Consider the following 16,021-nt stretch of genomic DNA (forward strand, 5'->3'; position numbering starts at 1 on the left):
GCATGCTTTTGGGTAGATTGACTGAGGCAGCTGGTAAAAGCATTTCTTTTTTTTTTTTTTTAAAGATTTTATTTATTTATTTGACAGAGAGAGAGATAATGAGAGCAGGAACACAAGCAGGGGGAGTGGGAGAGGGAGAAGCAGGCTTCCTGCTGAGCAGGGAGCCCGATGCGGGCTTGATCCCAGGACTGTGGGATCATGATCTGAGCCGAAGGCAGATGCTTAACAACTGAGCCACCCAGGCTCCCCTAAAAGCACTTCTAACCCACATAGTTTTCTCATCCTACAGTTCTGTAGTTCTTAATTTGGATCTGTGATGTCATGTTTATATTTTTTTTGACAAAGAATATTAGACTCCTTTGAAAGCACACTTGTTAAATGGATGGGTTTATTTTCTAAAGGACAGTAAATTCCTTTTTTTTTTTTTTAAGATTTTGTTTATTTATTTGACAGAGCTACACAGCGAGAGAGGGAACACAAGCAGGGGGAGTGGGCGAGGGAGAAGCAGGCTTCCCACTGAGCAGGGAGCCCGACTCAGGGCTCCACCCTGGGATCCTGACCTGAGCCGAAGGCAGAGCTTAACGACTGAGCCACCCAGGTGCCCCAAGGACAGTAAATGTCTTATTTAAGATATCAAACTTGTCCATGCCACAACCACATAATTTCTTTTTTTAAAATCAAGTACGTTGTTGGCATTTGAGTGGCAGATATAGAGAAGAAAGAGCACTGGATTAGGAGGATGGATATATTTAAATTCTTGTCCCATTAGCAGCACATCCTAGCTCTGTGACCTTGGGCCAGGTCATGTAACCTCTTTCAGCTTCATTTTCTTCAAGTAACTCAAGGAAAGTGGGGATGATAATTCTGTCCTTTGATTTATGGCATTATTTATGTGATGATCAAATGAAATAATATACACATTGAAAATTATTAAGTACCATGCCAATTTAAAACATTATTGGCTTGAGCCTAGATGAAATAAAACATAAGCATTCAAATTTAGACAAAATTAGGTTTTTATTATTAACTTCAATATCCTTTAGGGTAGAGGTGTAACAGTTTCCTTTTTTAAGATTCCTCTGATCAGTGGAGAAAATGAAAACTCTGACTGTTTTTTGAGAAGGAGCGGATAGTAATGGATAGTCACAGGTCTGGACATTGGGATCTAAGTCCTAATTTTGCTATTCACTATAACTTAGGGCAACTATCTTGCATGCTCTTTATGTGAGTTCCATCTTCTCTGAAATAATGGAGGCTCTTTTTTTTCCTTTTCCTTCTATAAACTTACGTGAGCATTCCTTTAAATGTACACCTTAGTTTTCTGTGGACATTTGAGAACTTCCCCTTTCACAACGTGAATATAGTACGTGTTATCAAACCTGGTTTGTGTCCTGCAGTGGGGTCACTTGTAGGGGAAGAGATATTCTTAAATGTCAATATTAAGATCTAAATTCCAAAACTTAATATTCCATAAGAAAGAAATGCAAAAGAGTGATGTTTATGGTTAGTTTTCTAAGTGCATTTAACGTTGATTTTTTTGTTATTGCATCACTGTATTTATCTTTCAGAGAAAGATGTTATTGTTTTCCCCAGAAAGATACATATTTGCTTTGAGGTTCAGAAGGGTTCAGTTTTTGCCATATTTATTATAAAGTAGCATCCTCAAAACTACTTCAAATAAATGAGATAATTGGCCATGTCAGATTCTTCCATTGTGGATAGGGCTACCATTTATCAGTCAGTAATACACTTGGCAGGTAATGTGCTCACAGAATAGCATCTGTTAGACACACACAGCCTTGATTTAATCTTGATCTTAATGAACAGTGATAAAGATGGTAAGACGTAGGGTTAAAAATATAACCCAAACACTATTTATTTAGTTAGTCATCACATTTAAACTTCTGTTTTGGCAAGTAGGAGAAATAAAATAACATTACTTACTTCATTCTTGAAAGATGTTCAGTTATTCAACTAATAATTATGGTGACTTGATTAATTAGTCCTTTTGCTTTTCTTTTTCTTCCTTCTATTGTCATCTTTTGTGTATGCCTTTTTCACCAGGTAATAAGATAAAAAAGAGAAAAACAAACTTATCTGTTTATATTACTTACTCATCTTAGTGAAAGCATTATTATGGTTTAAATCAGGATTTAAAAATTTTTTGTAGATTTTATTTTTGCTTTTAAAATTTTTCGTTAAAAAGTAGTGTTGTTTACATACTAAAACAATAAAACCAAAGCTTCATGCTGTCCATTCTTTTCTTCCAACATAATTGCAATCAGTAGTTTGAGTGTCTTTCCAAACTATTTTCTGTGTATCTGTCCACATGATATTTACATATCTACAAGTATGGCTGGTATACATAGGGTTACGTGATAGTATGACATTCCACAATTTTCATTTTTAATTTAATAATATATCTTGAAGATCTTCAATAAAGGAATATCTTTCTTCTCTTTGATAAGTGCATATTAATTCACAGTACAGATGTATTATAGTTTATTTTTCCATTCCCTTCTTGAAAGTTATTTAAATTGTTTTTAATTTTTTGATATTACGGTTTTTCAACAAACATTCTATATACACCTTTTCCAGCACAGGTACATATCTGCAGGACATTCTTAGAAGCAGAATTGTTGAATTGAAGAGTATGTGTGCTTTAAATTTTCAGCTACTACCAGATTACCTTAAAATAATGCTTACCAGTACATATTCCTACCACCGATATACAAGAATACTTGTTTCCCCTTACCCTCACCATTACTTGATGTTATCAGTCTTTTAAGTTTGTGCAAATTTAATGAGCAAAAATCTAGTTAAAAAATTTGTAGTGAATGTCTTTTCACATATTTATTGGTCATTTTTATTTTCCTCTTTAGTGATGTTTATATGATTTTGATTATAGTGTTTTCTTTATATTTTCTTTATATTGTTTTGTATTTAATCTTGCACACATTCTTATTACCCATTGGCTTATTGTTGTTGTTATTGTTTTAATTTGCAAAAGTTGTTTATACATTCTGGATGTAATTTTCTCCATTCTATATTATGAAATATTTTCTTCTAATCTGTCATTTGATGTTGAACTTTGTTATTTTTGTTGTTGTTTGTTTAGCTGTTTGAAATTCATTATGCATTTGATATTACCAAATTTTTTCTCTTTGCCTTCTGTATTTTATGCTTTGCGCATGATCTTCTTTTTTCCAAAGATTTTTATTTTCCCTTTGTATGAATAAATCAAATGTTTTAGCTCATCAAGTATCTTTTAAGTAGCTGATTGGACTGTACTCCCACATTTCTCTATCTTTACAGAGGTCATGTGGTTTTCCATTAAAATTGAGAAAGCTTATTACTCTAGCTTTAAAGATGTGTGGCTATAACTTTTGATATAGTCATTTCAGCATGCTGCTTTTCCCAAGTGTAGTCATAATAAGGTAAACATTAAATATTGTCTGGTGTGTTTGGCCTCATGCATGAACTTGAATGATTCATGTAGATCATTATACAAGTGCTGTAGCTTGCACACCAAACTTGCTGTCTGAGTTGTTAATCAAAGTGCTTATGTATCTGCATATTTTTCTTCTCAATTCTCTATACTGATTTTAAATGTTATGCAGTTCACAATTAGACAATGTTTTTTTTAATTTTTTTTTAGACAATGATTTTAATTCTCACTGTTTAATAAAATACCATATTTTAGGTGGAGAAATGAAAAGCTTACTCATAAAAACTTACTTTTTCCTTCAGTTTTGTCAAAGCAGCATGCTTCACAACTCCTGGTTAGGAAACGCCGTGCAAATTCTATGTTTGAGGAAACCAAAAAGGGTAATCTTGAAAGAGAATGCATTGAAGAATTGTGCAATAAAGAAGAAGCCAGGGAGGTCTTTGAAAATGACCCTGAAACGGTAAGAATTTATGAAATCTAATTAGATTAGATTTAATTACATACCTAGACATAAAATTAAAGACTGAACATTTCCAGCTTGAGTCCGTGTTCCCTTGTGTTCCTTTTTTTTATAAAGATTTTTTTTTTAAAGATTTTATTTATTTATTCATGAGAGAGAGAGAGAGAGAAGCAGAGGGAGAAACAGGCTCCCAAGGAGCAGGGAGCCCGATGCGGGACTTGATCCCAGGATCCTGGGATCATGACCTGAGCCGAAGGCAGACGCTTAACCATCTGAGCCACCCAGGCGCCCTTTAAAGTTAATGATTATGTATATCTCCTTCTACATGTAAACACTGAAGCATTTCAGAAAAAGTAACTTCAGAGGAACGTGGGCTTGTCAGGAAGACACTATTGTCAAAGCAATGTGCTCTGACCAAAGTATAATTCAGTTATATTTCATTATCAGCAAGTGGTCTTGACCTCATGGTTTGTAAATACTTTCTTCCTAACTGGAATTTGGTAGTATTGGGTAGGTGGAGAAGAAGGTATCTCCCCACAATATGTGTGTGTGTGCGTGACTGCATTATCACTATACTTCATTAAATCTCTCCGTTGGCATTTTTAACCAGGCTTTAGAAGACAAGGCTATCTAATCCAGAGCTTGATACATCATAGCTACTCAGTGAATGCTTACTGAAGAATTCATTACAGTACTGTATTCCCTAAGTATAATTTTTTCCATAAAGCCTTGGGAAGTTTCCTGAACCCACTTGATATGATCACTAATCCCTGGGGTTAGAATTTATATATTTAGTGTATAAATTTTTCCAAGTTAGTCTAGAAGAATTTAATCATAAAGACCACTAAATATCATATAGAAATATGGGACCCCGGACCTTATCTTTAGTCTCCTAATTTTCCTAGGGAAGGATGTTTTCTAATATGCCCTGTGGAAAACAGGATTATAAACAGTGCCTCTAAAAATTAGGATGAAGATGACCTTAAGAATTCAAATATAATAGCCATCAGGGTTACCTCAGATATATTTCCTGAGATGAACTATGTAACCCAAAGGAAATGAGGGAGAAAACATATACAAAGTAGTTCCTTTAGCTCAGTCATGGCTCCTGGGACCATCAGACTAGATGAGAGATAATGAGCAGGAACATTTGTCTAGAGTTAGAGAACTTGTCCAAGACAGTAACAACTTGTGTTCCCCAGAGTTCCTCTTTAATCCTTTTATTTCTACCTACTCTAATAGGTTCTAAGAATATTTTTTCTAAGGTACCCAAAGAATAATTTTTAATACTCTGCAGGATTGAGCCAGTTTTGTTGCTTTTTGTGGATAAGCAATTGACAAGACAAAATATTTTTTTTCACACTATATAGCAGATTAGTACTCTTATTGTGCAGGATGTGCATATATATCACAATATAATATAATATTATTTATTATAGAAATTTAAATATATACCACAGTAGTCGGAACAATTTAATAAGCCCCCATATACCTTCCCAGACTTCAGCAATTATCAACAGTCAGCCATTCTTGTTTTGTCTGTTCTCTACCCCACCCAGTCTAATTTTTGTTTTGTTTTGCTGAATCATTTAAGGCAAGCCTGCATCCCTGAGATATCATATTATTACAGTGCCCATAAATACTTGAGTATATATTTCTAACATTATAAGTATGTTCTTGTAGCTTAGCCTCTTAATGGCAAATGGAGAGTGAGGTGTAAGACCATAGTGGAGAGAAGGGAAACTAGTTGATAAGGGAAACTCATTTATGTGCTTCCTCCCCTCCACTTTCTGACATTGGTCTCATACACAAAAGAGAAGGATGACAGAGAGTAAAGAAAAAATGGGAGAAATGAAAGGCAAGGAAAAAGAAACGTTTGTGACTGCTTCTCATTTTCTTTCTTTTTCCTTTTTAAAGATTTTATTTATTTGAGAGAGAGAGAGAGTGAGAACAAGAGAGAACATGAGCTGGAGGAGAGGCAGATGGAGAGGGAGAAGCAGACTCACCGCTGAGCCAGGAGCCCAATGCGGGGCTCGATCCCAGGACCCTGAGATCATGACCCAAGCTGAAGGCAGATGCCCAACCGACTGAGCCACCCAGGCGCCCCTGCTTCTCATTTTCTATCCTGCCCCAGCCTCTCCCTGTCCACGTCCCTAATATCCTAGTTCACACTCCCAGTCTCCACCCTGTTGCTCACCTCACCACTGTCCCTAATATCTTCCTCTCACACCTACATCATCTCCTTTTGAACCTATTCATTGTTGCTTATCTTCCTGGCTTTTGTTCTGTAGAAGAAAACACCACTGTTTGAATTACTTAGTGGGAGATCCCATCCTTATAAACGAGTAGACAAGTGTTCTATAGGTTTATATGGGAGAGGAGGCAAGGGCAGAGACTTTGGCTCTGAACTGGATGAGGTATATTCCTTACTTGAGTATGTTTTTGTGTAGAAACACTGGTTTCTTGTGAGGTGTTCTTGTGCTGTTAATGTTACACATTAGATATATTATGGCTTAAGAAGGCTTTGGGGAACCAGCCTAAGAACTGTAGCTTCAGAAATCATTTATAACATTTTTCTCCCTTTGGAAAAGTACATTCCTTAGTCCAAATTACTGATTTACAGACAAACTTTTGGTACATAACCAATTTATAAGTAAGGTATTACATGTACATAAGATGCTAAAAGATAAATATTCACTTTAATTCACTTCAAATTATGTCACTCTTACTCAACATTAAATGTGGCATATATAATCAGCATGACATGAAATGTGTCAAGTGGGTATCTGATTGTTATGGAAAAATTAAAGGATTTATAAATAGCATATATTACATGTAACATCTTCAGTAGAACCTGTTTTCAAATTAGAAGCTTTTGTAACATGATTTTATTGCTTAATATTGATTTAAGCTAAGTGTCTTATTGGCTTATTGTTATTAGTTATCTACTCCTGGCATATTTTACTATAGCAAAAATGTTGTAATGTGGAAATGATAATTATATGTAATATATTTGCATATTTAATATAAAACACATTATAAAATTAAGTTTTAACTGTATAGTGAAATTTAGGCTTGCTAAGATGTATTTTTTCTTTTCTTTCTTTCTAGGATTATTTTTATCCAAAATACTTAGGTAAGTTCAAAGAATCTCAATCATAATAATCATAGAAATAGGAGGGAATTTAGATTTGATCAAGTCCAATCTTCCACCCATCTATTCCATCCAATATAATTTAATTAGCCTTGGGGGTAAGAGTTCATTTTATATGGAGTTTTGCTGTCCTTTTATTTAAGGTCATGTAGACAAATTTGAAATGGTTCTTTAATGAATGTGTGGCATTTTGACTTTTAGTCTTTTTCATTCTCTTGTCTTTGTCATAAAGGTCCATGGGCTGATGATAAATTATATTTAAGTATCAGGACATTCTTTAGAAGCATATGAATTGTCATGGGTTATCTTAATATTGGTATATAATTAACATGTAACATTGTATTAGTTTCAGGTATACAACTTAATATTTAATATATGTATGTATACGTTGCAAAATGACCACCTAGTAAGTCTAGTTAATGTCCATCACCACACATAGTTATATTTTTTTTCCTGTGATGAGAACTTTTAAGATCTACTTTCTTAGCGACTTCCAAATATACAATACAGTACTATTAACTATAGTCACCATCCTATACATTATACCCTAAGGCTTGTTTACTCTATAACTGGAACTTATGGATTATCTTTTGCTGAAAGAAAAGATCTCTACACTCTCCAAAGCTTATGACATAAATCATCATAATTTAAATTAACGTGGAGAAAAGATAGAATGTCAAGACTTTTTCAGCTTCTCAATTTTAGGTAGGGGTTTAAATATTTTATAAAAAGATATTTGGCTATTAAAAATTAAAAGCTTGCATTAAAAAATATAGTATTAATCCTTGTTTCTTAGGTCCATGTAATGAAGCTCTGTTTTTGTGGGCATCAGCACTCTAGAAGTACATACCTTTGATCACAGAGTACGTTTGGATAAAGATAAATGACTTTTTTTAAAGATTTTATTTATTTATTTGACAGAGGGAGAGATAGTGAGAGCAGGAACACAAGCAGGGGGAGTGGGAGAGAGAGAAGCAGGCTTCCCACGGAGCAGGGAGCCTGATGCGGGGCTCGATCCCAGGACCCTGGAATCCTGACCTGAGCCGAAGGCAGACGCTTAAAGACTGAGCCACCCAGTAACCCCCATAGATAACTTTTTAATACAACATTATGTATTTTGGGAAAATTCCTTAGATAAAATAGCTTTCTTTTTTCTCCTTTTCTCCTTCTCAACTTCCTCTTTTCTGGCTCTACTCAACTTTCTTTTCTCTTTGCTTGTCTCATTTGGCAGCATTGTAGAATAACCAAGTGAAAAAAACAAAAAAGAAAACCAAAAGCCAAAAACCAAAAACAAAACCTGTAAGATGTGGGCTCTACTCCCAGATCTAAAAATTTCTACTGTGTCAGGTTAAGCAAGTTATTTTGCTTTTCAGGTTTTGTATTTAAATGTGCACTGTAATTATATTCTCTAACTTCGGACCTGTTGGGAGTACCAAATAAGTATATGTATGTAGATAGATTTTTTTACTTTACACTTTTATTCAAATGTAAAGTATTATTATTTAACCAACCCCTAATTTGAACTATACTTTTTATTGTGTTTTATTTTTTGATTCACAATTTATATTTTGGTCTTTACTTATGTTTAGGCATATGCAATGAATTCCACTATTGAAAACAGAAAAGAAATGCTCTACTTAACTTTTACGTTGTTTGATGTATATATTCTATAGGCCAATGGCCCTAATTGGGGGGGAAAAACTTTATGATCCTGTCCTTGGCAAACCTAACCTAACTTTACTAGTTACCCCAGCTTATCAGGAATCTCCTTGCAGTGAGACAGGGACACCCAAGAACTTAGATCACTAATACACAGTGGGCAGTGTTTAGGTTTAGAGTTTCAGGGGTTAGAAAGTACTTCAGTTTACCACATATCCTATGTACTGCATTGGAAACATGGAATTTGGTAAAAAAATACTTGTGGGTTTCATTATAGAAATGTTAAGTTTTTAAGTTCTGTTCTTTCCTTAGAAAATAGAATGAATCACCCTACTATTTATGTGGGCCTTTAAAATATCACCTGATAGAGTGGATTTTTGTATTAATGGAAGATAAACTTCTTTAGAAAAATGCTAAGTTCTGAGCCTAAATATAAACATTAGAAATAAATTCTAGTTTCTGGTTCTTTCCAAGTTGGGGTGAATTAGCCCAGACTGCTGACTCCTTCTCTTAAAATCATCTCAAGAGAAACACTGGCATTCCAGACACTAATGATAACAAAACAAAATGAAAAACAACAAGAAATGTGAGAAATCCATGGATAAACTGAAGGCTGGCTTGACCTAGTATGTGTGTGGGGGAAGTGGGGTGCTGACTGCTGAGGCAGCAGTAAGAGGACAGTTTGGAGTATTTAAAAAATGACCTAAACATACAAATCAAGAAAAAAATTTAAAAGTACAATACTGCAAACTTAGTAGCAAGAAGGAAAACAAAAAAGAAGAATCACAAAAGCAAAATCTCATTCTTTGAAAAGGTTAGTAAGTTAGATTGACCTCTAGTAAGAATAATTAAGGAAAAAGAAAAAGAAGGAAAAAGGAAATGCCAAAACACAAAGTGTAGGATAAAAAGAAGAAATACTATAAGCCCAGCATAGATAATTTTCTCTTATAAAATTGTCCCAGAAGAGAGAATAAGATTCTATGCTGTGAACTTATTCAGAAAGGTTGGTGTAATCTTGATGCCAAAATCAGATAAGAACAACACAAGAAAATAAAAATAAAAATAAAATTCCTTTTCAGTTATAAATTAATTCTAAATAAAATGATATCCAATCTAAAGTGTATTAAAAATAATATATCATAATAAAGTAAGGGTTTATTCCAGAAATTCAAGAATGGCTTAACATCAGAAAATCTATCAATTTAATTATCCACATAAAGAGTGTATTATTACTTCAGTTCATACAGAAAAGGCAGTTGATAAAGTTCAGCATTTAATATAAAACCTTTTTGCAAACTGTGATTATAGGAGAACTTTCTGAGCTTGGTAAAGGTTATACAGAATAACCATATAATTTACAAATTTTGATATTTTTGTCCAGGACCAGTACTACCATAGATAAATGCCAGGTAAAAAAGAACAAAATAGGACTGTTCTGGGAAAATTGGCATGTATGGTCACGCTAATGATATACACACAACAGTAGAGAAAGAAAGAGAAAGAAAGAAAGAGAGAGAGAGAGAAAGAAGGAAAGAGAAAGAAAAGGAAAGGAAAAGAAAGGAGGAAGGGAAAAAGGAAGAAAAAAAACCAAAATCTGCAGTAAACATTATACTTGCCAGTTAAATTTTAGATGTAGTCTCTTTATGATTAAGGATAAGAAGATAAGCACTGGAAGTTACAACCAATGCAATAAGGAAAGAAAAATAAACAGAACTGTATAGCTCATGGGCAAAATATGTACCTGTCATTAATTATAATTGATATGATGATATACCTAGAAATAAATAGGCTCCATAGACAATATATTAGAACACATAAGGGATTTTTAGATAGCTCTAAGACTAGCCTATAAAAATCAGTAGTAGTTCTTTACACAGTCCAGTCGAAAATGAAAAGCTGATACCTCCTGCTGTAACAAGCCTCATATGACCTCTACAGAGAAAATTTTAAAACTCAAATTAAGAATATACAGGATGAACTGAAATCATGGAAAGACATTTCATGTTCTTGATTGAGTGATACTGTCGGGAGAGCAATTCTCTCCAAATTAATCTATATATTAAAAGCAATCTCATTTAGAATTCCAGATGGATTTTTTTAAAAGAATTCAGTAAGTTCACTTTAGCATTTAAATCAGGGAATAAAAGTCCACCCATGTCTAAATAAACATTTAAAAATGTAAAGGGAAGAAACACCTCATCAAATACTAATAATTCAAAGCTATAGAAAGAAAACAATATGATATTGTCAAAAGAACACATAGACTAATGAAACGAGAGAGTTCAGAGACAGACCCATGTATATATGCCAACCTAATATTTGATAAAGACGACACCACAAATCACTGAATTGTTGAGAAGATGGTGTGGGGGAGATTGACTAACTCTAATCAGAAATATAAATTTGAGTTCCTAAGCACCACCAAATGTAATGGTGTATTCTAGCTGGAATAAATACAAAAAATGTTAAAGCAAAACCATGAAATTAAAGAAATAATACATAATATCTTTGTAATCAATGGCATGGAAAAAAACTGCAAATGCATAAACCATAAGACAAAATAATTGGTAAATTTGATTACAACAAAATTAGGAACTTCTCTTAAAAGAGACATAAAAGATAAGGTTAAGAGACAGGTAACAGAATGAGAGATGGTATTCATAAATGTTTAAATTTCTGCAAGCCCACCTGAACAATAAATAACTGCCAATAGAAGAATAGTTAATAAATAATAAGGAACATTTTCAGAGGAGGAAAAAAATTTTAAATGACATAAAGGTATCCTCCATCTCACTAGAAATCAGAAAAATAATATGAGATATCATTTATTTGCCTATTATGGCAAAAATTTTCTGAAAGCCAAGGTATAGAAATTGTTATGCTCTCTGGTGTGAAGGCACCTCTGGAGAGCCACAGAGGACCTGCCTATCTAATGATCCCACAATTCCTGAAACCCCTTCTGTATCTTCTTCTTCAGTATCTATTTCTTACGCATGTACTAATGAAACACGCATGAAGATATCCATTGCAGTTCAACTTGAAGAAGTGGGAAGTTGGGGGCAATCTAAGTATCTTTCATGGGTAGAGGGCATTATAAAAATGGTGGTTGCTTGCAATGGAGTAAAGTTTAACAAGCAAAAAGTTAGAAGCAATAACTTATATGCAGTAGCATGGAGTGATCATAAACATATAGTCCCTCCTTGCTCCCTGAATCTGGATGTACCTGGGATTGCCTTGATCAATAGACTGTGGTGCAGGTGACAGAATGCCTCTTCTTTGGCCTGGTAGCCTCTGCTTTCTTCCTCCTGGAAGCTAGCTGCCGTGAAAGAAGTGCTACTGTAGGACCAGCATGCTAAGAGAAACTCAACCACATTGAGAAGCCCTGAAGTATGACCACATGTGGAGAGAGAGATGCCAAGGGGCCTGAGCTGTCAGCCATGTGAGTGAAAAGCCATCTGAGAGCTGGATCTTCCAATCTCGTCTACCCTGGCTGGACTCTATGTGCAACAGAGACAAAGAGCCCAACTAAACCCTTTCTAATATTTGACCCACAGATTGTGAGCAAAATGGAGGAACTGTTTAAGCTTCTAATTTTGGGGGTTGTTTACTCGGCAAAAGATAATCAAAATACCACTTCTTTAGTAAGTTGTGATTAGCTGTACAGTGAAGTGATGTATCTATATCTGCATCTATCTATCTATCAATAATGTTGTCTTCAGAGACTATTAAGAAATGTTATTGACACTGAATGTCTCCTAGTTAAAGTATATAAGTATCTGTTATTTCAGCTGTTTTTGCTGCCAGATTGCTGTATCTAATTTCACAGAGTTATAGTGAGGAATAAAATGAATGAAGTAAACCTACTTTGTAATATTGAGGCATTATACAAATATTATTATATTAGTCTCTCTGCAACACTGGGAGAATTAGAAGTTGCCTGCAGCAGCCAGAAACACTAACTTAATCTATTGACTTAATTATAGACACTTTTAAATTAGACTCTGGTCTACAGATTTGAGGGTAACTCTAGGTCTCTGCTGCAGAGTTAAGAGCATAGATTTATTTGCCAATAAATTTTTCTGTTAATCTAAGATCTTTTTCACTTCTTTAAGGTTCTTCTCCAAAAGAAGCTTCCACAAACCTGTTTTTCATGATTCTGTATTTATTGTAATCTTGCGTGTAGAATTTTTAATTTTTCAAAAATGTGGATGGAAATATTTAGGGATGATGTTTTGAATGCCTAATCCTGTCACTCCACAGGAAGATAAATATTCTATCACTTTCGATAATTTCTACCTCCACCATGATTTCGGATGAAGTAAGTGTATCTACTCTAAAAAGATTACATTTGTTTGTAATTACAGGTTGTCTTGGCTCTTTCCGAGCTGGATTGTTCACTGCTGCACGTCAGTCCACTGATGCTCACCCTGATCTCAGGAGCTGTGTCACTGGTAAACATCTCTATCATCCATTGAAAAAAACAAAACCAAACAAAGTAAAAACCTGCGAGTAAATAAAATACACTATGTAAACATAACTAATGTTTAAAATCAACAAATGAGTCCTATAAGAGTTGTGTGCCTAGCAAGGAGATATTCTCAAATCATTTGAAAGCTTTTTTTTTCAAATGTAAATGCTGCTCTTTTACTCAAAATAAATATTCCACCTAATGTTTAAGTTGAACAGTGTTCCTTGTTTACTAAGCTTTAGGTCCTTGACTTCAGAATTTTATTCCCCACTGCTTTATTTTATTATTTGTCTTTGAAGATTTTATTTATTTATTTGAGAGACAGAGAATGAGAGAGAGCACATGAGAGGGGTTAGGGTCAGAGGGAGAAGCAGACTCCCTGCCGAGCAGGGAGCCCGATGCGGGACTCGATCCAGGGACTCCAGGATCATGACCTGAGCCAAAGGCAGTTGCTTAACCAACTGAGCCACCCAGGCGCCCGCCCACAGCTTTATTTTAGATGTTGTTGCATAACCATGTATAAGTTGATTAATAGGTCAAAGTGGAGCCATGTTTATTCTTCTAATTTTTGTCATCAATCATATAAATGTGAAAAATGTTAGAATATCGAATTAGCCTTCTCCCTCTGAAGTTCATATAGGGCCTACTGATAACTCTGGTAGATTATTTGTCTCTAATTTCCCAATTTCCCAGCTGAGAGTCAAAGACAAAAAGGTGAAATGGCAATGTGTAAATTGGGAGGTTCATCTAGTGAATGTTTTACCTGTGGCATTGGCATTATCTAAATATTCATTTATCTGAATTTTTTCTAATTTTCAGTTGGTTGTAATTAGGCAAGTAAAACAGTTTGCCTGAACATGTATATTTAATCCATACTTTATTTTTTAATTTACCAGAGGATATGAAAATAATTTTTTAAAGATTTTACTTATTTATTTGTCAGAGAGATAGAGAGAGCGAGTGCACACAAGCAGGGGGGAGCGGCAGGCAGAGGGAGAAGCAGGCTTCCCTCTGAGCAAGAAGCCTGATGTGGAGCTCGATCCCAGGACCCTGGGATCATGACTGGAGCCCAGGGCAGACACTGAACCAACTGAGCCCCCCAGGGGTCCCAGGCCAACTCTTAACTATGGAGAATGGGCTGAGGGTTGGCAGAGGGGAGGTGGGTGAGGGGACGGGTTAATGGGTGATGGAAATTGGGGGGTGCACTTGCTGTGATGAGCAGCAGGTGTTGTATGTAGGTGTTGAGTCACTAGACCGTGCAACTGAAACTCATATTGCACTGTATGTTGGCTAATTGGAATTTAAATAAAAATTTTTTGAAAAAAAAGTGAGTCCATTAGACAAATCTTTGTAATTATTTTGCAAAAGGGAACTACTTTTATATTTGCAAATATATACAACTATACAATATATACAGTATATATTTACAACTGTAATTTGCTATTTTCATATAAATTGCCTTATTCGATCCTTAAAACAACTCAAATGTGGTAGGCAGAACAAATAAAACTACTCAGTATCAATACAAAAAAGAATTTGGGACTTCCAATTTGGGCTAAGATGAAGTAACACCAACTAGATTTATCTTCCTGCCTTAAATAAATACAACTCTGCTCAAAATACATAAAACAATGGTTTCCAGACACTGGGCAATAGATAGCAGAGTACTGGTGATTCCTAGGGGAAGGCCATTTTGTTCATAAAATGTTACAGCACTTTATCACCATCTTTAATGATATGCCCATTTGTGTATTTATGGTTTCTCTCCCCTCATTAGACACAGCAATGGTCCCTTGGTTCCTGCACATTTCCACCTGTTTCTCAAGCCTTCCTAGTTAACTCTGCAAGTTCCTTCTAACACAGTCCCTTTTGCTTAAAGTAGCCTAAGGAAGTTTTTGTTACATGTTAAAAAAAAAAAAAAGTTTTAAACCTAACCAAACCCTAATTACCAGATTTTCAACAAATGTCCTCATAAAATCAAGTTTTTTGAAAAGTGCTAATAAAATTAGGTATTAGTTAAAATTCTAGAAGACAAGCTAATCAGCAAATTATCAAATTATTTTCATATCCGGGACACCTGGGTGGTGTCCTGCCATTTGTGGCAATGTAGCTAGAGCTAGAGAGTATTATGCTGAGCAAGGTAGGTCAGTCAGAGAAGGACAGATACCATGTGGTTTCACTCATATGTGGAGTTTGGGAAACAAGGCTAATGATCATAGAGGAAAAAACAATGGACTCACTTTTCTATGAAAAAGTATTATTTGAAGGAAGGAGTTGTAATTTTTTTCATTGATTACAGGCTCCATGCACAGGATTTCTATTAAAGGGTATATAACTCTTTTTTTTACCATGGCATGTGGTAAAAATTAAATAACTGTCTATCTCCTTCAGCCATTCCAGACCAATGTAGTCCTCTGCCATGCAATGAAGATGGATATAAGAGCTGCAGAGATGGTCAAGCTAGATTCACTTGCATTTGTAAATCAGGTTGGCAAGGAGACAAGTGTGAATATGGTATGTCTACTAAACCCACCTGACTCATCTGGATTGGCCTCCTGGAAAGTTCTCCAAAGGCTTATTGCTTTAAAAATAATTTATTTTTCCCTTCTTAGATATAAATGAATGCAAAGATCCCTCAAATGTAAATGGAGGTTGCAGCCAGATATGTGATAATACACCTGGAAGTTACCACTGTTCCTGTAAAAGTGGTTTTTTTATGCTTTTAAATAAAAAGGACTGCAAAGGTAAGAGCAAGAAGGCATTTACTGTGTGAGAGCAAAGTTCGGTTAGAGGAATTTCCCCAGGAAATTCTTTGGACTCTCTGGTTATAAG

At 34.8% G+C, this 16,021-nt stretch overlaps 1 protein-coding gene across 1 annotated transcript in view; it reads left to right on the forward strand.

Moving 5' to 3' along the window:
• The window catches only part of PROS1 (protein S), a 61,406-nt gene that overhangs the window by 14,541 nt on the left and 30,844 nt on the right, over positions 1-16,021 (forward strand). Inside the window, exons 2-6 of the mRNA XM_081798443.1 lie at positions 3,751-3,908; positions 7,020-7,044; positions 13,086-13,172; positions 15,581-15,703; positions 15,802-15,933. Coding sequence (XP_081654569.1) covers positions 3,751-3,908; positions 7,020-7,044; positions 13,086-13,172; positions 15,581-15,703; positions 15,802-15,933 — 525 coding nt within the window. The remainder of the gene's footprint in view (positions 1-3,750; positions 3,909-7,019; positions 7,045-13,085; positions 13,173-15,580; positions 15,704-15,801; positions 15,934-16,021) is intronic.

The sequence above is a fragment of the Leptonychotes weddellii genome, chromosome 1, assembly GCF_054177405.1.
Source record: "Leptonychotes weddellii isolate Sample4059 chromosome 1, ASM5417740v2, whole genome shotgun sequence".
Taxonomy (NCBI): Eukaryota; Metazoa; Chordata; class Mammalia; order Carnivora; family Phocidae; genus Leptonychotes; species Leptonychotes weddellii.